General features: G+C 40.7%; 3 protein-coding genes across 10 annotated transcripts in view; all 3 read left to right on the top strand.

The window, feature by feature from the left end:
• ATP2B1 (ATPase plasma membrane Ca2+ transporting 1) overlaps positions 1-4,871 on the top strand; it is a 62,517-nt gene extending 57,646 nt beyond the window's left edge. For 3 of the 7 annotated variants that reach the window (XM_017804365.1, XM_017804366.1, XM_017804367.1), the window contains exon 22: positions 1,962-2,273. In XM_017804365.1, coding sequence (XP_017659854.1) covers positions 1,962-2,273 — 312 coding nt within the window. Of the gene's footprint in view, positions 1-1,961 lie in introns of all 7 variants that reach the window. The other 4 variants (XM_017804364.1, XM_017804369.1, XM_017804368.1 and 1 more) reach the window with 2 other exon arrangements.
• Positions 4,872-22,236: 17,365 nt separating this feature from the next.
• Positions 22,237-26,986, top strand: part of POC1B (POC1 centriolar protein B) — a 50,280-nt gene continuing 45,530 nt past the window's right edge. The window contains exons 1-2 of one of the 2 annotated variants that reach the window (XM_017804439.1): positions 22,237-22,339; positions 22,561-22,645. In XM_017804439.1, the coding sequence (XP_017659928.1) occupies positions 22,325-22,339; positions 22,561-22,645 (100 nt within the window). In that variant the 5' untranslated portion in view covers positions 22,237-22,324. The remainder of the gene's footprint in view (positions 22,340-22,560; positions 22,646-26,986) is intronic. The other variant, XM_017804438.1, reaches the window with a different exon arrangement.
• On the top strand, positions 22,883-26,053 carry LOC108492277 (polypeptide N-acetylgalactosaminyltransferase 4-like). The gene is given in 2 exon segments (XM_017804437.1): positions 22,883-24,390; positions 24,392-26,053. Coding segments are annotated over 2 exon segments (1,722 nt in total). The 5' UTR covers positions 22,883-23,155; the 3' UTR covers positions 24,879-26,053.

Here is a 26,986-nt window from a genome sequence, read left to right as displayed (position 1 = left end):
CATATTTCATGTTGCCACATAAATGGCACAGTGGGATGCAACATGCCAAATAAAGGCATTGCAAACTTTCAGTCTGACACTGTCACTGCTAATTTTCTTGGTAAGTGCCAAGACAGTTTATGCAGCTGGCTGGACTTGTTTAAACCTCATGCAATGCGCCAACTCCTTGACGGCGTGCTCAATTTTTTCATGGGATGAACAGTTAAGTACTAGCTGCTCTTGTAATCTTTTCTCTAGCACATTCAGCCTATTGCCTGTCATCCCTTTATTGATAGTTATGTCCTCCCCCTTGCGTGCGTGCCCCACCCCTGTATTGTCCCCGCACCCCCTGTGCCCTCTTCCCCGTCTCCATGGTGAATTGGGCTCAGCATGTACCTGTAGTATAAAAATGGGGACACGATAGCTTTTGAGTAAAATTCTTTGTGCAAGTGGTCTGAGGGAGGAGCCGTGGGGAAACAATGCTATTTCTAGAGGTCAGGACATAAGACTTTATCATGTACAGTGATTCTGTTTAACAAATTTGATTTAATGCATTGCTTTTGGGGATCCCTTCTCTGTTTACAGTGAACTTCCTTGTTGTATCTTAGCTGCTTTGAAGTCTGTGCTCTTGATCTGCTTGACCTTCCAGCCTCATTCCTTCGCCTGGAAGTCACTTTATTTTTACTATCACGGAACAGTATTGTAGTACTAGTCATGACTTATTTCTCAGCTTGAAACAGGTCATCTTGGATGTGCTAAAAAAAGCTTTAAATTTGACTTGCTGTTTGTAACAGTAAGTTCTTATTTACTACAGAGTTGCTCTGCTGCTTACTGTTTAACACTATTTGACACTGCTTTGCTGGAGACTTAAGGATGTTGAGATTGAATGGGGAGTTAACAGAAGGTGGAAACTGTATATTGGCAGAAGTGTTGGATAAAGAGGTCACGGACTTGGTTTATCGGTTCAAGAATGAATCCTGAATTCCTGTAGTTGGTCAGGGAGATGTGGGACTTCAGAGAAGGGGGGTGTGGGCAGATGGTTTGATCATTCAAATTACAATTTGAAATTCAAGTCAACCTAGACATGCACAATTAGTAAAACGAAGCTGTTCTTTTAACTGTGAAAGGTATAGCTATGAATCTGTAAGCTTTCGGATTTGAAAAATATTAAACAATATAAAGATACAAAACAATACTCAGCCTGTGAATTTCGTCCATGAATTCAAGGTAAATTGAAGACTCGAGCAAAGGCTGATCTCCCTGCTTTTCTCATACTTGTTGGCACTTAAATAGTCTCTTCGAAGTTACAACCTGTCCTGGCTACTAAACTGTACAATACACTGTTCAATTTCATAGTGCTGGTCTTAAGTTTCCAAAGCATTATTCACTAAGGAACTTTCTATAGTGTGGTAAATGGGTATATACTCGAATTTTTACAGCTGTTATAGTGGTATCCTTTATTGCATGACTTCGTTAATGTTCAGTCATTGTGACATTGGCTTACACTTGCTTGGCTTTTTCATAGTCAGTTGACATCCTAATTCCTAGCATGAGAATTAGTAACCCTTTTTATCCCCTAACTTATTTTCAGCATATCCCTCCTTCTGTCCCTCCAATCTCCCCCATGTATTCAATAAAACACTCATTAAGATTTATGTAATTTGTAAAGAAGTAAATAATTGTTGGCCTCACTTCTGAAAAATGCTTAGCCCATGTTAAATAATTGAACAATTCTGGTGCCATGTCTGAATTTTTAGAGCCCTTCAGCTTTTTGCAATACTTTCACAATTTTTATTCCTACTGTGTAGACTGGCAGTGCTCTACTGAAATGCTCTTCATTTTTTACAGTTTATTGCAAGTTCCACTGCATCATACAAATTCGATTCACTCATGTCTAGCTGTTTGTGGATTCAAACTCATAAGAACCATGCCATTACCAGTAAATCTGCAGCATTTTAACAACCTTTTTTCTTTGTTTACAGATCCGAGTGGTGAATGCATTTCGTAGCTCCTTGTACGAGGGGCTAGAGAAACCTGAGACACGAAGTTCAATTCACAATTTTATGACGCATCCTGAGTTTAGAATAGAAGACTCCGAACCTCATATTCCCCTTATTGATGATACTGATGCTGAAGATGATGCGCCAACAAAACGCAACTCTACTCCCCCACCCTCTCCCAATAAAAATAACAATGCGGTTGACAGTGGAATTCACCTTACAACAGACATGAACAAGTCTGCTACCTCTTCATCCCCAGGAAGCCCACTACATAGTTTGGAAACATCACTCTGATTGTAAGCTGAATGTTAACACACTAGCTGCTTTGTAAAGAAATTGAAACTGGGTCTCTTCACACATTATGATGGACAAGATGATATTCTTGTCTTGGACTTCAACAGAAGACACACTTGTACGAATGTAGATTTATTTTTTTAAAAAAAGCTTTCTGCCAGACTGGAGGGTGCTTTTCTGGGGGTGGGAGTAATAATGAACTCTGACAGATAAACAGTAACTCGGCATAAGTGACCTGTGGATCATCTGTTGTACTTAAGAATGATCCTGAAGAGTGTGTTAGCAGAGCTTTAGTTTATCATGATCCTTTTCTGAGGGGAAGGCTGGGAAGGTCAAGGAGGCCCTGGATCATTGAATTGATACTTTAATTTCTGCTGTTGGCTGTTAATAATTTGGATTATTTATGTTTATAAATGATACAGATCTGTTTACAAGGTTTGTAGATACTTTTTTGTTCCTGTTCATAGATGGGAAGCTTCCTTATAAATGATGCAGAGAAGAAAACAAAAGAAAACAAAAAAATAAAAAATGACAAAAAAAAACTAGTCCTTCAAATACTGCTGTATTTTCAGGAAAAGGGTGTTTCTATTGAAACTGTACTAAATTTTGCCTGCAATTTACCTTGTTAAATATTGTAGATAAATTGCTACTACTAATAGCCAAATAGATAACACTAATGCTTTGTAAAAACATGAGCAGTGGTGTTCTAATGAAGTTATGGCCTCTGTCCTAATTAGTTTCTTAAATACATTTACTACTTAATGGTTTTGAAACAACTGTTTAATTTTTAAAAATTTTGAGAAACTTAATGAATAACTTTTGTTCAGAACTTAGGATTGTTTAATGCAGGACATCAATATGTGATGGAACTTGCTTGAAATATTTCTGTTATCTCGGGCAAAATGGATTAAATCAAAATACATCAGAATCTTAGTCCTTTGTTTTTGTCTAATCATGTTAGTTTAGTGCTGTCTTGGTGAACTGTGAGTGGAACTGTGATTTTTTTCTAATCTATAGAATCCTTCATGCAGCATGAGGGCTGTTGGCATTTTGAAAGGTTGTTAGTGGGTAGCATACATGTTCTCCTTTTTGTTTTTGAAACTTGTTTGTAAACATGAATAAATCTGCCCTTTTGTTAAAATAAAATTGCAGCAATGGTTTCTTACAGATCTTTTTTTCTCAGCTACTTCACTGGAAATATGGAAAAGTACTCTTCTGTATTACTGGTTAACTTTAAACTGCAATTTCAAGATGGTAACAGCCCCACTCCAGATAGTACTTTGGGTAAACGGAATCATGGCGGCTGCCTCCAGAATGAATGTGTAAGCTAAGATACTCAAAAGTCTTCACTGAACAAAAGGATACTCCTTGAGAATGAATAGGTCTGCCTGAAATTCCGAGACTTCCTGTGAGTACTGTGTAATAAATGTATCCCTGACAATTTAAGTGAGAGGAAACTGAGAACTGACATATAGCACGCGTGAAATGCACCAGAACTGACAGACTAGAGATTGACTGAAGAAGTTACAGTCTGCCTCAACTGTGTTGTTCAAAGACCAAAAGATGATCAAACAGTACTTGATCTGGCACTTTCTCATGCTTTCTAGGTCTCATACTGCTTAGAAGAGCAACAGAAGGGAGGAGTCGTAAACTTTTTTTTTCCAGTTCTGTATTCTTTGAAATAGCAAGTGAATTTTTTTTGGCAAATAATCCAGAATTTTTAAAGGAGTCCCTTCAAAGGAGTGCAGGAATTAAGTTGGTAATGAGGAAGGCAATAATACCAGAGCAGTCTGCAGAAATTAGCAGATTGGGAAAGCTCAAGCAAATCTTTCCCTTGTGGTGTGGGATACATCCATGCTTGAGTTTGTCCTTTAGAGGCTAATGTTCAACCTGTAGCACTGTATCCGACTGTCAACCACTCCTGAATTCAGTCTTTTCTATTGTACTTCAGTAAATACACTGAATTTTAGGTAATGGGGGGGGGGTTGCACTTGACACTTTGTATAGTAATTTTTCCCATGTGTTTCTAGCACTTTTCTTACATCATAGTTCTTATCTAGAGTGCTTGGTAGGGGGATCAGTTTTTATATAAGCTGTTCACTCTCTAATACAAAAGTTGGATAAGCACTGGCTTAAAATGAGAATTTTCTTTAGCCATGAAATACACTGCCATGTGAAAAAGTATCTTCATTTAACTTCATTAATGAGTAATAATTTGACTTCAGTTGAAAAACAGACTTTAATTTTTCCCTCTCCTCTAGATGTGGTCATGACTGCATGTTATCTTTTTTGGAATAAAATTTACACTAAAGCCTTTTGGTGGGGGGTGGGAGGGTGAATGTAGGCTTTGTACATCAGTAGTCCCTCTTGATTCTGTTAACATCAGTGTGCTGTTCCTACAGGAAAATTTCCTTATAGAAATGAGGAAAAGTTATTTTAAGAGGGGGTATGTTTTCTTCGTCATCTCAAGAAATCATAACGTTGCCTAGATTATTAAGTGGTTTTCACTAAGGTCATGAGGCCTTCATTGCCTTTCTGGTTGTAAGGTTTACTTGTCTTTCTTCTTGTAATTGAAATAAATAAAAGTGCTGTTCATCTCAGTCTGTATGAGGACTGAAATTCTTGAATGTCAGTTTAGTACTGATTTAAACCTGAAATGCATGCCAATTCTATAAAATAGCTCTTGCTACAACTTTAAGCTCATTCGCTTTCAAGAGGTCATGGTATATATGGTATACATGGTCAAGTAATAGCAACTTTGAACATAAGCTCAGTTCTAGACCGACTGCTGTTTTAAGTGGCTGAAAATGCTGTTTCCTGGGTAGGATGTCTATTATAGTTGTGTATAAGGCAAATGTTAGGACACCTCATCTTGGCTTTGAAGGAGGGATGAAACTTGTCATATAAGAGCACTCATTTTTTCCATATTGGTCTTAACAGGAAGAGGAAAATGCTGCATCACAGAGTAGTCTGGAGAGAATAATGCAAACAAATGTCTTAATGCCAAACCAATGGGTAAATGCAGAGTTTGCAGCAAGTATAAGCAGACAAAAAATATAAACTAACATACTCAGTGACTTTCTAAGAATAACAGGAAGTTTTCCAATGTGTTTTGAAGTAAGGAAGCAAGTGTAATATTCGTGGAAGGATAATTTGTGTATGGCTGACTGTATTGGGAAGTTATTCCAAAGGCCTGATAAGTTCACTTGCTACTGCTAGTAGTTTCAGCCTCTGCAGAGCTCTAGAATAATCCAGATCATATTAAGAATTACATGAATTAAAGCAGAACATCTTTATGTTTGTACTGCTTTTCTGATGCAAATACTTTGTTCTGAAGAGCTCCTGCTTTTTTCCACCTCCACCCTCTCCCCCAGTAGTGCATATCTTCTACTCTTACAGATTTCCAGCCCTCACCGAAGTGAGCCTGGCCAACATGGAGGGTCCAGCTCCAACTTATCTCCATTGGCCTCCTTATTCAGGGCCATGTAATGAGAAATTCTGGGCCAGAATAAAGAGCCTTAGAGCTGTTCCTACTTCCCTTCTCCCCTGAACTGTATACAGAGCTACCTAACCACCCTCCTCAGGAGACTGCAGCATCCATCAAGGAGATATGACTTACACAGTGTCTAAACCAGAAGCCTCCTACAGGTACTGCTTGTCCTTTATGCTCAAAGAAGAGGGTATGCTTAGAAAATTATGAGATGGGCTTAGACATGTGAAAGAGGACAACATGTAAAAGGTAGCTCACTAGACAGTGAGTCTTTACTACTGTTAATGTGCACCTAACATCTAGTTTGCTACAAAATCTGTACAATTATTAGGCTGAAAAGGGTTCCTTGGCTTGCCCCTACTAGAAGACAGTGGAAATTAAACCTTGGAAAAATAACTAGCAGAAGTATTTCTGGGAATTAACAGCTTTTGGTGGAAGTGTACATTCTGGAATACTGGAAGACCACCTGACATCTCATATTCTGGTGTAGTGACAAATGTCAATCCATATGTGAAGCAGTAGTTGCTCACTGAAATGGAAGTATGCATCCTGTATCCCTCTGAGTCATTGCAAAGCCAGTAGTAGCATCTAACTATTTGGAATATCTTCACTGGCTTTCCTAGGCTGCCTCTCTTGCAGGGCATGAAGCTGAAGTAAGCTGGAAGACTCTGACCATACAGAAAACTTACTATGTCTTCCTCCTTGGCAAAGGCACAATCTTGGCATTGCCCTATGACAACTGCTAAGGCACAGAGTGAATATGGCTTTTCATGTTTTAAAGTTTTCAGTCTCTTGCAGAGAATCAGAGTGTATAGTTCAAATGCTTTGTGTGAAAAGCCTCTTAAAACTTCTGATTTAGAGTACAACAAAAATCCAAAGCCACCCTACGAGTAAACCCTAGAAGACTTGTTTGTTATCTTTGACAATTTCGGTTGTACAAATACAGGATTTAACTTGATGTTCTCAGTCTACCACAAGTTGTTTGCTCTGATAGCTGAAGGTATGAAGCCTCTTCAGTTATGACCTAAGGTAGTCTCAAGATCTCAGGAAAGTAAGCCTCTATTTGGCTGATGTTTGTGGGGAAATCCATAGCTTATTTTGTATACTGTGCTGGCAGCTACTGCATAGTGTTTTGTGCTATGTACTTCAGGAGAGAATCTGCAAAATGAACTTTACAACATTCTATCCTTGTCATAGGACCTGTCGAAGGATGCATGAGTTAGGCACAGATTACATGAAATAGGAAATTCTCTGAACTGATATTTTGGTAGGAAACAATAGGATTTGCTTTTGGACAAAACTGCTTTAAAGATGGAAGGTATATCTTTACTCACTTGCCATGTATTTCTCATTAATATTCTGATCAGGGCAACAAGTTAATTCATTGAGAACCATCATCCAAAAAGCACTCAAATTAATGTTTTTAAATAAAAAAAATACTCTGGAAAAGGTAGTTTCTGTCAAACTTAAATTAAAAAAAAATGGGTTATTACTAGCTTTTTTTCCTTTTGCCAAATCAATTAGGCTCTGTTCTAATAAACCTAGCAGTATATAGACATGACCTAAAATATCTCCTTCCTTTCTTCTCCCTTCCATTCTGACAAGGACGATTATAGGGAATCAGTGAAGGTGCAATTGTGGATTTGTCTCCTTTTTCATCTTTTTGTCTCCTTTTTCATCTTTCAGATCTCACCCACTGTCAGTAAACACATTGGAAAATTGCTGTGCAATGTGGCCTTTGCTGTTTTTATTGAAGGGTCCTTAATCTGCTTCTTCCACTCTTTAGTTGGTGTGAAGGCTTGAAGGATTAGGTTTTAGACTAAGAATGAACATTTAAGACCGAATGATTCCCCCAGATAGTTTGTAAAAAACCCTTTACCTAGCTGGATTCATAACTCTGAACCTGCTTATATGAAAGCACTTTGGTATATAGACATGGTTCTGCTCTACATTGTGGTACTTTTGTCATGTTTCAAGATGTACAGAATGCTGAGAATTGGGGTAACACTTTCAATTTTAAGCCTTGGGCAGGAAATCATTTTGTCTTGCCAGGTATATCTTGAAGATCCACTTCTAAAGACCTAAGGGCAGGGCTTTTGAAAATATGCATAAAAGGCCTATGAGGACTTAATAGGCAAAATACATGTGAAGGCCTTGTATGGTACCCAGCTAATATAACTTCTGTTTGAACAAGCATAGTGATCCTGACCTGCAGCCCCTGTACACAGAGGAGTGATCAATCCACAACTGAATTAACATAAGCAGGCACAGGCTGTGCTGCACTGCACAGCACAGATTCCCCTGCTCAACAGCCCCTCTTGCTCTCCACCACCCTACCCCAAGAACAAGCCTTAAGCTCTTCAGTGTTACAGGGCTCTATTTGGAGACAATTGTGCATGTGTGATGGGTGGAATCACAGGAGGGAGCAAAGCTCTTCTCAGTGGTGCCCACTGACAGGAGAAGAGGCAACAGGCACAAGTGACAGCATGTGAAACTGCCTGAACACAGGAAAATACACAGAGAGGTTATGGAGTCTCCATCCTTGGAGATGCTCAGAACCCAACTAGACACAGCTCTGAGCAACCTGCAGTAGCTGATGCTGCTTTTAGCGGGGCTTGCAGTAGATGGTCTGCAGAGGCCCCTGCCAGCCTTGGCCATTCTGTAATCCTGAAATTCTTGAGGAGGAGGTGTAATTCTATAGGGTTTTTCCATTAGCTTCATGGATATTATTTGTATACTTAAATGGAATTCAACAAAGAAATCAGTCACTGGAATGATCAAACCTGAGCCAAAGCAAGAAAGAAACTGACAATTTCCTTTCTCTTACCTTAAACTGACCTTACCAATGGGCTTGCTGATACCTGCCTGCTGTAATGCTTAATGTGACAGCCAGTTCTTTCCATACATCTTGTCAAAAGAGCTCTTCTATGAGTTGCTCTGATCTACAGCACTGGAAGATACTACCATTTAAAAAGTACTCCCAAAATTATATGATTAAGTATAAGCAAGCTTACCTGTCTTGTTTTTTATCTAAAATGCTACAACTTTCAGGCTTTAAGTTACTGCATGCAAGATGATGTCCTGTGTGTGCTGGCCCATAGGGTTACAAGACAAGGACTTGTTATCTCAAATGTCACTACTGCCTTTGATCTTTTCTTGAAAGATGGGGCCATTAAGGGTAAAAGAAATGGGATAGCATAAGTGCATAGAAGAAAACTTGCTGTGCCCATTCCTCTGTAGAAGCATCTTTTATTAAACAGAAGCGTGCATTTTTGTTTATTCTAGCAGCTCTTTTTCATATCATCTTCTTACAAGTTGAAAAGAAATTAAAAATAATTAAAATTTTGCCCTATGATTAATGTAAGTAACACAAAGCTTGGTGCAAATAGTGCTCTTTACAGTTCATACAGTTGTTCTCTAGTGAGTTGAACTTAAGCTAACATCTAATCTTGAAGCCTTCAGTGCTGATATTTTTAAATTTCACAGATGGATTAAGTTACTGGTCATGAATAAAAAACTCATTGTAGGAAGCTTCAGATGCCTTGGCATTTTGGTTTCTTACTTCCAGTGAATCTTAGTAAAGATCAGTGAAGCTTAAACTGTACTTGAGCTTTTCTCATCTCCTGTTACATGAGAAACCTGCAGGAGAAATAACACAGAGCTTAGGTTTTACTGTTCAGTGCTGAACTGCATAGATTTTGTGAGGCTTCTAATCCCTGCCATTCCCCTCCTTCCTGAGTTTATCCCATCACAGTGCAATGCAGTTCTGCAGGCAGCTGTCTGAGGAGATTTCTGAGCTGTGAAGAGGAATACTGGGTAAAATCAGTGTTCAAATGTTACGTGTAACAGCTTATTCAGTTATTCTTTTGTGCAGATGGGAGACTATTCAGCAGAAAATAACTCTTTAGTGAGGAAAATTCACAGCCTTTTTGTCTTTGCAGGCATTAAAGGAATGATACTTCATGAAATAATATGAAACTCCATGAAGTTCTACTGCTTTGATCAGGAGTTTGTGTTAGGTGACTTCCTGAGCCCCTTTCCAACCTGAAGGGTTTGATCCATCCTGTGATCCTATTTTTAAACTGCCTTCAATGGGTACCTAAATTTTGCTTATGCCTTGTAACATTTGTGTTTTATACTATAAGCCAGGCATGCTTAGCCACTGCCAAGTAATAGTCTGTAATTCATAGGGAAGCCTGGAGATTTTAACATGATCTCCAGAAAGCTATGCTGCAGACGTGTGGAAAGCAGCTGCTCCTTAAGGAAGAAGAGGATTTCTCATCATTCTGTTATTTGTCTCTTTCAGGTCTATAAAGAATAAAAGTTGTAGCTATTCCTAAGGAAAATTAAAAACTAGCTTATTTGGAGATTTGTGTTGTTTCACTGCCCTGCTCTCTACTTAGGAATCTGCTCCTTCTTCTCAAAGTTACTGTGGGTTTTTTTCCAGTTTTATGAATTTAAGATCAGTTACTAAAAAACTATTCTCTTGCAGCTGTATGAAGTTAATGAAATCTATATTATTGTTCTAGTGGATCAAGAACAAAGAGCACTGAAAACTCACTTTTCAGTCATAGAAGACTATAATTTGCATGGAATTGATAAACTGACTTTTCTTCTTACCTTAGTTCATGGAGCAGTGGTGTTACAGGCTTCTACCTAAGTTTTAGAATTGCTTAAAGTATCAGTGAGATTAAATGAAATGCAGTGCCAGTTCTGCTGTTACATACAAATGCTCCCTCTTTTGCCTTGAGTTCCAGAAATACTTTGCTATACTTAGAGAACTCAGTGTTATATCAGGTTTGGATTCTCTTTTTAATGGTTCTCTCATAATTGCCTATAAAACTTTTAATGCTAATGTAGGAAGCCTAACATTATGAAACTGTCATTCTGATCTTAAAAACTGTGTAACAGGAAAAAGCTTCTGTCAAAGAGTCCACGTATAAGCTGTATAGTAAAACTAGCTGGCTCACTGACCAAATGTTAATGTGAGATGATTCAAACAGAAATTCAATATTCTAACTATTGAAAAAACAGCAAGATTTATGCAAAACAGTTGTCACGGCCTTTTTTTGTTAGATAAAGCACATTGCTTTTGAAACTAAAACAGATTTAAAATAATGATATTTAGAGGATGTGAGGGAGTGCTTACAACACTAAGTTTCAATATGCTGTGTTTTAGCTCCCTACCTTAACGGTGCAGAATTTTTTTTTAATTTTCTTCTGTAGAACCAGTATATTGCAGCATGTTTAATTTCAAATGCATTAACGTTTCAATAAGAAATAAACGAAACTCAACAGCAGGAGGTTAAAAGTACTTGGAGCTGCCATTTTTAAAGAGCTTGGGATAGCAGGAGTGCCTAAGCAATTCTGCAGGCATGTCAGTACTTCAATATAGTTGTTATAGCTTTAAATCTTACTGACTTCAGTCTTTTTCAAAAGGGCCACAAACAGTCCAAGTCTGAATATCAACTAAATGATCAAGTGTCATTTTGATACCAATGAAGTGCTACAGGCTTTTTGATCACTGGATGAGGAGTTGAGCTGATAAAATGCTACTTCAGAACACTACTTTACATTACTGTCCCTGAAGGCAGTCAGCATAACCAATAGACCCCTCATGTTTGTTTTCCAAACTCATGCTTCATCTCTGACAATCATTGTCAAAAAGATTGGAATGCTGGAACATACTCATGCATACTATCATAAAACCAATGTGAAACATTGCACTTGGAATTGATCCAAGTCCAACAGTTAAGCCATAGATAGCTATTTCCAAACTGACTATGTTTGGGATATTGCCAAATACAACAGAAGTGCTCTTGTGGCTTCCTTGCATTGCTTCAATCTTGTAAGGTTTGATGGTTGTAGTGTAGCTCAGAAATCAGGCCTTTGAGGAAACTTCATGGAAAAATATATTTAAGTACTAACCACCTTAATAAAATTATACAGCTCAAGAGGTTTGCTTTTGTGTTATGAAGAATGATTTGTTATTTTTCTGTTCATGCTTGTTGTTGCTGATACTCTACCATCTCCAAGCTTTTGAACAAGCTTTGACACCTGCCAAGGAGGATCAGCTGGTGTTGGGGATCTCTTTTGCTATCCCAGTGGAAAGCATGGACAAGTTGCAACTTGTTAAATATCTATACAGTCAGCCTTAGCTTTCCAGCAAAACTGTTCCTGTTCTGAGCAAACTGCTTGGTCTAGTTGCAGGAGGATGTGATCAGTTTGCAACTGAGCTTTTCACACAGTGGGATTGTAGTACCTGATGCTGGCTCAGGTTACCTCCTCTGCTCTGCTCCTCTCTTCTTGCACAATCCCCTCTCTTATGCCATTTCAACAGCTTCTGTGACAGCCTTGTCAACCACACTGGAACTGCTTCTGGGTAAACTGCTGCTGCAAGCTGATGCTTATGGAATGCTATGGCTGCACTAGCTGTTCTCTGCATAGCAAAACTCTAGCAGAAAGGTGCTCTCCCTGTGACTTCTAGTGCCCTAGTCTAGAGGTGGAGGAAAGAACAGCTAAAGAACTGCAGATGAAGGGAGTTAAGGAGGAGTTAAAAGGGGAGAGTGGAAAGAAAAACGTGAGCGGCAAGGAGGTTGCTGAAAACTTTTAGGGAAGAAAAGCAGGGTAACAGGGTAGGAGTGAAAGGAGGAAAAAGAATGAATACGCAGGTTGAAAAGCTCATCTCTCAAAGCAGATTCATCCAGCTTGAGGCACTAATGTCAAGAGTGCTACAAACTATGCCCTCTATCATACTACTGCTTGAGTATTTCAGTTACCTTCTTGTTTTGATTGGGAGGAGATTCACCGTGCTGTGAATCTGAATACCAAAATTTGACACACACTATGGATTCTAGGTATTCCTACTATCTCTGAAAGGCAATTGCAGTGATGTGCTGCATATCTTGTCTGCTATGTGGCCCTGTTGACTCTCCCCGAAGCTGGGACCAGTCTCCACAGTACCTGAATTGCTAATTGCCACTGTAAAACACCCTGGGGAATTGCAACTGGATTGTGATGGATATTCCAAATATAGTGTGTCCATATGCTTGCAATTAGTAGTGTGAAAGATGATAAAAACAAGTAATGTTCTGTGATACAAGAGAATGCTACAGGGAACCTTAGCAGTGTTCCTGTAAACTTGTTCTAATGAGAAAATCAGGGACACTTCCCAGCTTCATTTTGTGATATTAAGCAGATGCCTCCTTCTGCCTCACTCCACTCTACTGTACATGGCTTTTTCAGCTATTCAGAAGTTGTCTTTCTCTGAAATAAAACCTGTCATTATGCTCAGATTAGCATAAAATTTCAAAGTATTAGAGCTCCTGCAAGAAGGGTCTGACACAATCTGACACTCATCTAGCTATGCATGTATACAGCCTTCCTGCAGGAGAGGGAGTTTTAAAAAAGGAGGTGCGGAACAGGGAAAGTATTTTCAGTTTGGACTCTCTACCCCCAAAATGACCCACTATGTTCGCATGCCACATCAGTGGAACAGGGCCCATTGAATAGATTTTTATCATTTTACAAGTATCATTTGACAAGATGGAACTGCACTGCTTTTTGAATCAGACCACCAGTGTCTAGCTGTCTCATTTATAGTGGCAGCTTTTGTACTCCATCCAGGCACACAAACAGAACAATGCATTTAATAATAAAACTTCTGAGAGTCTGAAACAACTACCACCCCCTTTATTTTTCTGTTTGCATCAGCCACACAAATAATATTCAAGAGAAAATCTATACAGTAGCAGCAGGAAGCATCTGTGGTACTCTGTCATGTTGTGGGTTTACTAACTGTCATGCTGGAAAGCACTCTTCCTGCCCAAGCAGCCAGTGCTACAACAGAAAAAAACAAATAAACAAACAAAAACTCCCACAAACAAACAAAACAAACAAACAAACCACCAAAACTGAGTACAGATGCAGGCTTTCCTTGTCCAGACACAGAAGTCTGTGCCCTATTCTGGTACAGCAATGATGAACACAGATCAATCTAGGGCTGCCTATGAAGTGGCAAAAATGTAATCTGTAATGTTGTCTCTCTCTCATGTGACTCTGTCGTTTTTGAAACAATCCTGAATCTGAGGAGCTCCCACTGCTGGCCAGAAACACCTTGCCTTACTCCTGTCCCACTGGACAGGTAGTTACCCTAAGGGAAGAGTGGAATCCAGTTCTACTAGTTCTTTTAAACATGCTAACAAAAATCTAGTTCAGCCCTAGTAAAATAACCTGGTGGCTCAGTCCTTAGATACATGCCACAAAGGGGCAGCAGAGGCAATGGCATTTCTAATTCAGTGCCTAAGTAATTTCCGGATCAGTCATGAGATACAGAGTGAAGGATCCTTTTTAGAGGATGCATGGTTGCTGTAGAGCTGGAAGACTTGCATTATGACATTGCCAAGCAAATGCATATAGCACAGCCCTGTGCTGAGCACCTGAAGTTTCTGGTGGGTCAGACTTTGGTCTTCAGCAAGCACTTAGCAGAAGAAACTAACATCACAGATCAAATGTGGTATGTGCACCAGGCTGTTCAGCCGAAACCATTCCTGCTCCACTGACTGCACTCTTCTGCTTTGTTCTCCATCTCTCTGGATACTATTTTGCCCCTCCTTTGCCACTATAAACAGAGTTGTTAAACTGGACATCATAGTGGAGTTCCCAGAAGATAATTGGCCCACTGACTTCCCCTTGAGATGTTTTAACAGCTACATACTCCCTTCCTTCTCTTGTTAGCTGCAGATGTTCAAGAACCATTAGGTTCCTTATTTTCCGATAATAGTGGCATATTATTTTTCCTCACTTGTTTTTTAAATTACATTTGTTACCATTTCTCTTTGTACATGGCAGTCCTGGTCATTGCTTTCAAGCACTTGCTTTAGTTTTTCTGTTGTATCTTCACTGTTCTCTCATATTTGATATATTTATATGTGTTTTCCCTTAGTCCTCCTTGGGTAAGTGCAGACAAGCAAGCTTATGGAAGACAGCAAGTAAGGTAATCTCCATTTTCCCCTCCCATCAGCAGCAGAAAAAATAAATTAGTATAGGAATTGTCATGGTGGTTGTTACTGGTTGAGCATGAGGTAGCTGTATGCTAACAAAACCAGGAAAACTAGTCATCTAAGTGTGTAGTTTCACAGCTTCTCTAAGACAATGTGTTGGCTATACATTACCAAAAGAGCAGTCCCTCACTTAGCAGCAAGCTGCAACCACTTAATGTGTGCCAGGTACCGTTGATCTGATCCTGAGAAGAACAAATTCAATGCACTAAACTGGCAGAGCACTAAACCAACAATAAATAAGCAACCCCACACTAATATTCATGCTGGTTTAGCTTTCTAAACCACTTCACTCTTAGGTCAGATGACCACTAATGCCAATACAAAAAGAAAGTGTGATGATGCCCCTTTTGGTAGCAGCTCACCACTAGATTTCTGTCTGTTTAAGTACTATATCTAAGTCTAAATATGGGACACAGACACAAGAAATTCAAAATTAACACAGCAACTTGATTTTAAAAACACTTGAGATGAGCTATTTTTAAATTGGCATATACAGACATACTGTTAATGCACAATCCTTGCTGATACTGGACTGCCTGTTAAGATTCAGTGTGAGCTAGGAGACACCTAAACCAAATTTAGAATTTATCAACACAAGCAAGAGGTATTTAAAAAACCCTTTAAGTTCTGACTTAGGCCCAAACCACACTGCGAATCCAGATACTGCCTACATACCTACATATCTCTTGCTATAAATCACCATATCAAAGGCAATGCAAGAAACACAGAAATGGCCATTCCCTTGTTCTTCCATATGTCTCTGATACCACCAAAAAAATCCCCAACAAATAGCTAGTGGAAAACAAGATTTTCAGATGTATGTTGGAACTGGATGATTTTTAAGGTTGCTTTCAACCCAAACTATTCTATGATTCCATGACATACACAAATACAATACTACTGATGTGAATTTAACCAGCTAAGATGACAGAAGTGACTACTTCTGTCTTAAAGTTAACATAATGAAAAAGTACAATAAGAAATAGGATCTGAACAAGTCATGACACAAAACAAAACATTGGTTGAATCTGGAATGATATCAGGATTATTGAACAGAAAATGTAACTAGCCAAGTGGAACTGTGTTATGCACTTTTATAGGCAATTTTCACAAGCGGCCTTTTTGACAAAAACTCTTATAACTCTGAATTGTATTAATACATAATTTTGGGGTAAGTATTCCTTGGAAGCACACTAGTAATTTCTTGGAACCCTGAAATGAGTATTGTGAGTCAGACATTAATACTCTTTCTGATTTTTCTATAATCCATAAAATTAGTTTCTTTAGAGTGCACATTTTCAACAGCAGTCTTCCAATAGCCTTCACCACCATGTATGCTTTTATGGAAATGTGAAAGCAAGTACAGAAAAAATTGCAACATTCTTTTCCTTGGTCTTCACTGGTGTATCATCAATTACCTAGCCTCCCTGATACACTTTGGATTATTACACAGCCTCCAGTTCATGCTTCTGTCTCATACTCTGTCTGTCTATCTATGTACAAAGGAAAATTTGAGGTTTTTTTCTGAGTGTTGCTAACAGCTTTTTGGGTTCCTGATCAATTGTAACTGAAGCTGATGAAAACAAGTGCTCCTCTACATCGTCATACTAAAATGAATTCCGCTATGTACAAATACCAGGTTCCTTGTTAACACCCAGGAAACAGACTTATTGCCACCTTTTATTCATAAATTTCTCAGCTAAGCCAGAGTTTGGTTTCACAGAATTTGGACTCCAATAAGCTGCAATTTTTTCTCAAAAACTAAGTGAGCCCTGATATCAAGAGTGCATTTTTCTAGTTAGATTTCTTATTTTAGATTCCTTGTTCATGTTTATTCTATTCCCTATTTCATTCTCCTTTAAGTGAAATGTTGCCTTGTAATACATACCTAAACAGATACTTCACCAAACTAGGCATCTCCATACAAGGCCATCAATTTTTATCTACTCACTCTTGCAATTAATATACACATTACAATAGATGATGCTGTTGTCAAGCAGTACTAAATGAAGATACTCGATAAACATCATCCTATGTGGCATCTGCTGAAGCATTAACTCGTACTAACCTTTGCTACTAAATGTAGCTACCTTAGTGTACTAAATTCTCCCAATCTTCTTCTAGCTCTCATGAATCAGGTAAGACACATGAATATTTCTTTATTTTTAAACACACATTACCAAACAATTTTGCTAAAGTAACTTGATTCCAATACATTCAATTTTGCAACATGACAAAATTTCGGGTATTGTAGACAGTGGCAAAGAGCCACCATACCACATATCTATTTAGAAAACAACTACTTTATTTATTTTTAGAAAACCTGGATGCAAGTGCATTGAAATAAAAGTACTTACACACATACTCATCTTACTGGCAACACAGCAAGTATTACTGGTATCTATCATCCATTAAAACTTTAGGAAAAGAAAGAGAAAGATGTTCTTTAAATTTGGAATTGCATGTGGGTATTCAACTATGTAGTGACGCCACTGCTATAAAACACCATAATAGGATTATTCCAGAAAATATCATAGTAAAACCTCTCTCATCATCAGAAAACAATCAGTGACTGCAAGTTTTCTCGGATTGAAATAATACACATCCATTATAAATAATAAGAGTTGTCTGACATTGAAGGTAACACGAGAGGTTTAAATGCAGCTCAGCTCGTGCTTCAGCTGCATATTACTAGTCAGTATTTTTACTGAGCTGTTTGGGTACTTAAGGAGGAACATTAAGGGATTTTATCCCCATAGTCATTAAAAAGATATGTATCTTTTATACAAAAGCATCTAACTGAAAGGAACAAACAGAAAAAAAATCTTAGGATAACACACCCACTTTTATACAAATTCTAATTACTTTAAGGGAAGTTCTTTGGCAGAGTAATTGTCACTCTTAGCTTCTAATCCAGATGGTTATTTGTTTTAAAGTGCTGGTTTTAAATTATGCATTTTTCTTTCACATGTGTTTCCCTTCAGGCACTTTGAGTTCTCTTATTTATTCTTCAATACAAATGCAACCCCTACACTGAATAAGAGAAAATCTCAAACGTCCATCAGCTACAACAGCTCACTGGCCATTTTTGTGGCTCTCCTCTGGATCTGCTCCAACAGGTCCATATCCTTCTTGGGGGTTGCAAAGCTGGATGCAGCACTCCAGGTGGGGTGTCAGGAGAGCAGAGCAGGGTAGAGGGGCAGAATCACCTCCCTCGATCTGGTGGTCATGTTACCTTTGATGCAGCCCAGGATATGGTTGGCTTTCTGTGCTGTGAGCACACATTGCAGGGCCATGTCCAGCTTTTCATCCACCAGTATTCCCTTTTCCACAGGACTGCTGTCAATTCATTCATCTCCCAGTCTATATTGGTACAGGGCGTTGCCTCAAGCCAGGTGCAGGACCTTGCACTTGGTGTTATTAAACTTTATGATGTTTCTACAGGCCAATCCTCAAGCCTGTTAAGGGCCTCTGGATGGCATCCCTTCCCTCATTCCACCACTCAGCTTGGTGTCATCCAAAAACTTGCTGAAGGTGCACTCAATCCCACTATCTATTTCATTAATAAAGATATTAAATATTATTGGTCCAAAAACAGACCCCTGGAGGAACACCACTCAGCACTGGTATCTTTTTGGTTGTGGCCATACAATTCCCTATTCATTTAATAGTCCATCCACCAAATCTATGTCAATTTAGCAGCAAAAGCGTTAGGGGGCAGCATTAAAGGCTTTACAGAAGCTGTAGGTAAGTAATATCAGTTACTCTTCCTTTGTCCACTGATGCAGTCACTCCATCACAGATCACTAGATTAGTCGGGCATGATTTGCCCCTGGTGAAGCCGTGTTGGCTGTTTTTAATAACCTTCATATAATCATCTTCCATATGCTTTGACATGACTTCCAGGAAGACCTGCTCCATGATCTCATTGGGCACGAAGGTGAGGCTGACTGGTCAGCAGTTCCCAGCGTCTGGGTGTGATACTCCCTCTTCTCCAGTCACTGAGGTAGTTACTGGTAATACTGGTATTCACACTGTGAATGGTAGTCACAGCTTGACTATCATGACTTTTCAAATATGGTGGAGGATGGTTTAGCAGCTATACCTGCCAATTCCCTCAGAACCCTGGGATGTTTCTTAGACCAAAAGTAACATCATATATATTCCAAATCATCCTTGCATTTCAAATCTTTATGCTTGATACTCATTTCTTTTCCATTTTCTTGCTGCTGTTGGTAAAGAGCCTTTAATGGGATTTTGATAAGAAAATTTAAAAAGAACAAAAAACCCAACACTACTCCACAAGTTATTTTATAGGTTTAATACTTGTTTTATTTTCATAACCATTTTGATGGAGAAGGAAAAAAAAAATGTAGGATCAGAGGTTGGAAAGATCCAGAGGACATATGGTATAATGGTTCTACAACAGTAAGACAGCCTGTAAATCTTTGTGCCCTGAGACTATATTCTTTTCCTGCCTGTAGGTGGATGAATAATCAACACAGTGCTGGCAATGCATATCTCACACTCCCCTCTAGTGCCCATGGAGCACCACCACCTGCAAACAGCCCAAGGGCCAAAGGCCTCTTGGCAGTCTGGACAGTTCTGTTGCTAACACAGCTGTTCCCAGTGTGATCCCACATAATTAAAGTTGAGATCCTTAGTTTTATTGTAAAGTAGGATTAACATTAAGTTAAAAGCCCTCATTTTAGACAGGAGAGAATTTTTGAAGGACTAGTATGTTATTTTCCCCTTGTGCACATTCACTATATTACATCACATATTTAATTATGAAATCATACGTGATCAGTGTTACTAATATGTGCATTGCAACATACATGCACCAAGGTTAACAAATTTGTCCATGTGTCCTTGAATTCTAAACATCCTTTTACTAGGTCCTTTCCTACAGTGGCCATGCAGCCTGCGTGAACTTGGAATTACAATCTTAAAGTGTTCTTCTGTAGACATAATTTCTGTCTGGACATGTACTACCTTAACACAGAGCCTGAGAGAAAAAACTCAGGCTGCTGAAACAGCAGCCTACTGAGACACAACACTTGGAACATATTTTCTGAAGCACCATTTATCATTGTCATCACAGTGCCCAAAAACTTATTACAATAAATTGCACTTGCATATCACAGAACAGTTATTCTCAACCTTAAAATAACAATACCAACTCATAATTGTATTAAGAGTCGCAATAATCTTAAAATAATTCTAAAAATAAAACCTATACATGCTAATGAGGAAACATAATCAGCATAAAAACTATTACCTGCCAGCTTTATAACTACAGTCATTATAGATAATTAAATGGCTGCAGCAAGGGAATACTTTGCTTTCTACAAGCATTTGGGAGTCTTCAAAGCACTCTCAGGTGAAGAGAAACAGCAAGGAAGAGACTAACTTTGTAAGTCCTACAATCTGAGAAACACTCTTCCATCAATTTGTAGAAAGAGGGATGCCATGCTCTCTCTGTAATTGCAGCCCTTCCTTTGCTTTATGTCTATCACCTGATATTTTATAATTCAGGACTTTCATGGGCAGGTAGAAACTCCAGTTTATTACTAGTACCTCAAAATTAGTAAAATATACTGAGCTGCTGCAAGCATAGCAAATGTGAAGAAGGCAAAAGGAAAAGCATTCAGTGTGGCTGTGAATTGTCATTTAGTTCAATGTCTAAATAAAATAACATGTCGACTGGGTTTTAAGCAGCTTCCAGAACAGATCTGAACCTGAAAACATAAGGTACCAGAAATACTGAAATACCACAACACACAACTAAAGCAGCACAGAAAGTAGTTTCTCTCATTCAGGAGATGACAAAGAGACAAGAAGACACGGAATAACTTAAGAGCACATGAAGTTTGGTATTAAACCTGTTTCCCTGGGTGATAAGATGTAAATGTAGCTTGGCTGTCTCCCTGACAAGATACGTCATTCACAGCTGATAAAACCTGGGAGAAAGAGGGTAGTTGGAAAAAATGTTGAGAAAGGCTGGAAGACTTCAATAGTGGTGAAGAGGCCAAGTGAATCTGTCTAGTTAACTTACTGTTCCTGCAATGGGGTAGAAAGTGAAACATTTAAGTCTTATCATTACCAACTTTTAAAATGCTATATCTTACTTTGTGATAACTAAAACAAAAGGACGGGAGGATGAGCTGTGTAGGAAAAAAAAAACCAAAAAAACCCAAGCAAACCTCTACCAACAAGCCAAACCAAGAACAAGTAATGGCATAAAACTGTAGCTTTTGCTTGTTCCAAGTTAAAGTCAATGTGTCCTGTCCCACACTTATGTTTTTAAAAAACTTTCATGTTGAGAAGCTATAATGGCAAATTATCAGCCTGTATAACGTCAATGTAAGGAGTGGCTAGTAGATTTTCATGGAAACCTCCTTATATACTGGTAGTGATAATCCTGCTCTTTTCACCACTTTTAAAATTATTATTTTAAATGTCCATTTCATGGTTAAACACAATTGATTTGGAACTGTCCTGTAAGTGACAATTCTTATACGTTGGCCTAATTACTGACCTGATTCTGTAGATGTAAGAGTTTAATGTCAGAAGAAACTATGAAATGCAGACTGGATTTAAAAAGAAAACAGGGTAATTGCAGAATGAGTTACTTCTTCAGGAACACTTGTGTATCCAATGACAGCTTTGCTACCACAGTCCTCCGTTTTGCTAATTTACGTCATCCCTCTTTTTACTAGCATAGCTATTGGAGCAGTACTTTTTCAGTGAGGTTAGTTCCCTTATCTAGTTTACCACGAGGCTGCATAAAAATTCACAGCACTACTAACACCAACTAGACCTTTCGCTACTCTTGATTTTGCTTCTTCAGGTTTGCTGGCAGCCGCCCTGACAGTCCCCAGGGAGCGGCAGGTGGAAGCGGTTCCGCCCGGCACCGGGCCGGGACAGCGCCTCGCGCCCCGGGCTCAACACCGACGGCCACCACCTGGCTGGGGAACCACCAGCACTGGGGATTCCCTCACAGGCTGGGAGGAAAAACCGTGGTTTAGGCAGACTTTTTTTTTTGTTGTTTGGTTGATTGGTTTTGTTTGGTTTGGTTGGGTAACCCCCCAGGTAGAGTGCCCCACCCTATGGCCGCGGCGCCCCGCCGGCTCCAACACCCGCCGAACCGCGCCCTTGGGCGGAAGCTCAGCCTCCCGCAACCACAAGCCGCTCTGTCCAGACCACCGGACAAACTTGGACTCTCTAATTCGCCCGGCCTGACCAGCGGAGCCGCTCCCCTCCCCGCCCGTCGCCCGGGCCCCGCGGCCCGGCCGGGCGCGCGGGGGCGCTGCGGCTTTACGAGGGACCCGCGCACCGGCACCGCGCTGCGGCCCCGCCCCGCCCGCGCAGCGCAGCGCGGGGCGGCCGCGCAGGGGCGGGTCGGGAGCCGCGCTGGTGGCGCGGCGGATGAACCGGGGGCCCGGCCGCGCCCGGAGCGCGGGCGCTCTGACGGGCCGCAGGGCCCCGCTCCGCCCATGGCCTCCCTGCTGGTAAGGGCTCGGCCCCAGGCTCCGATCACCGGCGAGGGCAGCCGAGCCGCGGCCGGCGGGTGTCGCCCGGCGCCGAGGGCTGCACGGCCGCGACCGCCGCCCCCGCCGGTGGGAGCGCTCAAGGCGCCGGGACCGCCGGGCTCCCGCCGCGCGCGGGGCGTTAGCGGTCCCTTCGGGGGCCGCCCCCGCCCGCAGCCTGACGGTGCGCACCCTCTCCCCAGGAGGACCCCGTCCTGATCCGGCCTTTCCGAGGCCACACGGCGGCGGTGACAGGCGTCGCCTTCAACGCGGACGCAGCAGGGCTGGGTGAGTGCGGGGCCGGGCGCCGTTTGCTTTCCGGGCGGGGCAGCCCGCTCCTTCCTCCCTCCCTCCCTCTCTCCCTCCCCGGCAGCTGGCGGAGCAGCCCGGCTGTTCCGGGCGCAGGTCCGGCCGCGGAGGCGGGGCGGGCTCCCGCGCCGGCCAGGCGGGCCGAAGAGTCTCTGCCCCTTCCTTAAGCGACAACTTTTTGAGCAAACCACAGGGCGGGAGGAGGGGTTTGTCCCGCGGAGAGAGAGGAGGAGGAGGAGGAGGAGGAAGTAAGGGGAGCGCCGAGGCCGGAGGGGCAGGGGGCTGCTCCGTGCCTCCGCTGCTGCCCCGCTCCCCCCGCTGTCCCTGTGGAATCTGCTGGGCCCGCCGCGGCCGGACTGCTGCAAACTGCCGGCGGCCCGAGCCCACAGCTGGGAGTGCCTGCGGTCCCCTCCGCCCCGGGGGCGCGGAGGGAGCCGACAGGACTTCACGGAGCCCCTCTCTGTTACTAGCTGCTTTTAACCACCTACGATGAGGATCCGTCTGGCGAGAAGATGGACGTGGGTCCGTAAAAGCTGCATGTTCCTCGGCTTCTTGATGATCGCTTACTTTGTGGTCGAGCTGTCGGTTTCTTCCTTCGGTGCCTCCCTCGCCGGAGAGAGCATCACCAAAGGGAAATGGGAGAGGCGCTTTTCCGACAGAGCAGAAGAAGCTGTAGATTTGGCTCGTCCAGTTTATGACAAACCCCCGCCTGATCCTCATGCCCCAGGAGAATGGGGTAAACCCTCTCGCCCGCAGCTGAGTCCTGAGGAAAAGAAACAGGAAGAAGAGCTGATTGAGAAGTATGCAATTAATATTTATTTGAGTGATAAAATCTCTCTCCACCGGCACATTGAAGATAATCGACTGAGTGGTTGTAAGACTAAATCTTATGACTACAGAAGACTGCCCACTACATCTGTTGTAATTGCTTTTTACAATGAAGCCTGGTCAACATTGCTGCGGACGATACATAGTGTTCTTGAAACATCACCTTCAGTGCTTCTGAAAGAAATTATACTGGTGGATGACCTGAGCGATAAAACGTATTTGAAGGCTGAACTTGAAAAATACATAAGCAGTCTGAAAAGAGTTCGCTTGATAAGAACCAACAAACGAGAAGGATTGGTTCGTGCACGTTTAATTGGTGCTACCTTTGCTACTGGTGATGTCCTCACATTCCTAGATTGTCACTGTGAATGTGTCTCTGGCTGGCTAGAACCATTGCTCGAGAGGATTGCTGAGAATGAGACTGTTATTGTTTGTCCTGTCATCGACACCATTGACTGGAAAACATTTGAATACTACATGCAAACAGCAGAGCCCATGATTGGGGGCTTTGACTGGCGTCTGACATTCCAGTGGCACTCGGTGCCTAAACATGAACGTCTCAGGCGCAAATATGAAACCGACCCAATCAGATCCCCAACTATGGCTGGTGGCTTGTTTGCTGTCAGCAAGAAATATTTTGAGTACCTGGGTACCTATGATACAGGAATGGATGTTTGGGGAGGGGAGAACTTAGAATTATCATTTAGGGTTTGGCAGTGTGGAGGCATGTTGGAAATTCATCCATGCTCCCATGTGGGTCATGTGTTTCCAAAGCGTGCACCCTATGCTAGACCAAATTTCCTTCAGAACACGGCACGTGCTGCTGAGGTGTGGATGGATGAGTTCAAAGATCACTTTTACAACAGAAATCCATCAGCAAGAAAAGAAAATTATGGAGCGTTTGAAATGCAAGAGTTTTAACTGGTATTTAAAAAATGTGTTTGCTGAGTTGCATGTACCAGAAGATCGTCCTGGCTGGCATGGTGCTATCCGCAGCACAGGAATATCTTCAGAGTGCCTTGACTATGTCTTACAAGAACATAATCCTACTGGGTCTCACCTTTCTCTCTTTGGCTGTCATGGTCAGGGAGGCAACCAGTTTTTTGAATATACATCAAATCAGGAGATTAGATTTAACTCTGTAACTGAGCTATGTGCTGAAGTTCCTGAACATGAAGACTTCATTGGTATGAGGAGCTGCCCAAAAGATGGTTCTCCTGTGCCAGAAATTATTATCTGGCATTTCAAAGAAGATGGGACTATTTATCATCCTCATTCAGGAAAGTGCCTTACTGCTTATCGTACAACTGGGGGGCGTGCAGATGTGCAGATGAGAACTTGTAATGCTGCAGATAAAAACCAGATGTGGAAATTTGAGAAATAATCACTGCTGGTAGTATGAATTGAATGGACTCTCCAAGGTTTTTGGAGTAATCTCCAAAGTTTTTACGTGCACGAACAGATAGCAACATTTGATTGAATACTTTGGAATGTTTTCAGATGTGTCTGTAGTGGTGTAGAAACTCTCTCTTGTGATCAATTGTATAGAAAGCAAAAGTAAATCCTGGAGTTTGGTTTCGAAAACATGGAATACAGATCTAACGCCTTTTATTTTTGTAAAATTTTGATTCATTATTTTCTTACTTTGGCCTGTCTTGCCTGTGGTAAAACAAAGGCTTTTGAGTGGACTAAGATGGGGTTTTTTTGGCTTAATAAAAAAAACAATTATGCAATAATCCTGCAAGATCACATTACATGAAAGTAACGAATCTTTACTTACAGAGGTAAAAGTTAGGGTTCTTGCAGTGGTATTAGCTGACCTGTGTTGCAGATACGTTATAACATATGTGTCTAACACTATAAGTAAGGCATGTGATTGAATGGACATTGATGTGGAAAATTGAATCTAAGCCTTGTAATATTCTGCATTTTTCTAGGAATGTACATGCTGTTAAGGGTAACAACTAGCTTATTACATAGAAGAACAGGAAGTTTATTTAGTAGATGGGCTTTGGCACTGCTTTGCGATGTTGTACCTGTTGTAAAAATCTTACCTCATGGGTGTTAGTCAGGAGCCCTCATGCATTTAGAGAAGAGTGTGGTGGCAGAGGAACCAAGGACATGCTAATGGTACCACAAATGGGAAAAAATAGGGATGGCAACAACTAAGAATTCTGTTTAAAGGTAGTGGAGAAGGAAAGAAAGCACAGAATTGCATTAGGTACTTATGTTTTCTTAGCTGTATATTTAATATTTACATTGCCTCTGTGTAAGCTTTTTCATGTTCAGCCTCACATCCTAGGAACACAAAACTTGTGTTCTAGACCATGTATCCCTTTTTTTTTTTCATTTGATCTGTCAGTGGAGGAGAGGAAGGTAACAGAGGAAAACTCAGGCTGTTTTGTGTTATGGCAACAGCTGGCATGGATCAGTCCTAGACAGAGTTTTGAAATAATGCAGCGTAAACTGCCTCTTTCTAGTTACAACAGTAGCACAGGAGACCTTGGATGAGGTTAAGAAGCTGGCATTGCTGACATGAGGGGAGTTGAAAAGGCAAAAGACAGCTTGGAGGAAAACAAGATTTGTGGGAAAGCTGTTTAAGCCACAGAATGGCTTATTCAGAATGTTTTGTCTATCCTGTTATGCTGAGTTCTGAAGAATATTGATTCTTGAATTGTGTCATTAATCTGTTTTGAGCGTGATTATAGATGGTAGATGTGATAGATATATTGTGTGTTTGAAGAAAAATCTAGTGTTAGTATCTGTTTTTTAGATTTATGTGATTTATATGATTTAAGTTGAATACTTTTCTTAATATTTTGGGCATTCCAACTTTTTTGATTGCTTTCACTGAAGTGATAAATATTCTTCAGTAGCCACAGTGTAGTAATTCTTGACATGGGGCTGGTAGGTAGGAACTCAAGCTAGTGAGAAAGTAGGTGTGCATTTGCTGCAGGTGTTAGTAGTTAGAAAGGTTAAAAAGGGGTGAGACCTGATGTAGTTGAAGTTTTGCCAAGAATAAAGCAAGAGTAAATTAAGACGTATTTTTAAATCTTAGTGGTTTGAAAGCATTGAGAGGTTTGGGTGGAAGCAGGCGGAACGGAAGAAGAAAATGTGGAGCTTGGGATGTAGAATTGAATCATGCTAAAAATGCTTGCCACTGTGTGGCATGGGTTCTTTTAAGTCCTTAACTTATTTTTAGGCAGTTACTTGCAGTTTAATATTTTTTCTTTTTTTTCACTAAACTTTTTTTTCTGTTTTTGTTTTTGGTTTTTTTTTTTAAAGGAACTTTTTGCTACATAAGGGAAACGTTCCTGAAAAATTCCATTCCACTCTGCAGTAAGGAATTCTTTTGTGAACCTGCGAGTTATGAATCATTTATCAATTTTTAAAAGGCAGCCAGTCATTATGTACTGGAGCAGTTAATTAAATAAAGTATGTGCTTTTCTGAAAAGCTTGCTGTAGATTGTTATATTCAATAGAAATGACAGG

This window comes from Lepidothrix coronata, unplaced genomic scaffold (genome assembly GCF_001604755.1).
Source record: "Lepidothrix coronata isolate B3197 unplaced genomic scaffold, Lepidothrix_coronata-1.0 Scaffold9, whole genome shotgun sequence".
Taxonomy (NCBI): Eukaryota; Metazoa; Chordata; class Aves; order Passeriformes; family Pipridae; genus Lepidothrix; species Lepidothrix coronata.
This window is presented reverse-complemented; position numbering and strand designations above follow the sequence as displayed.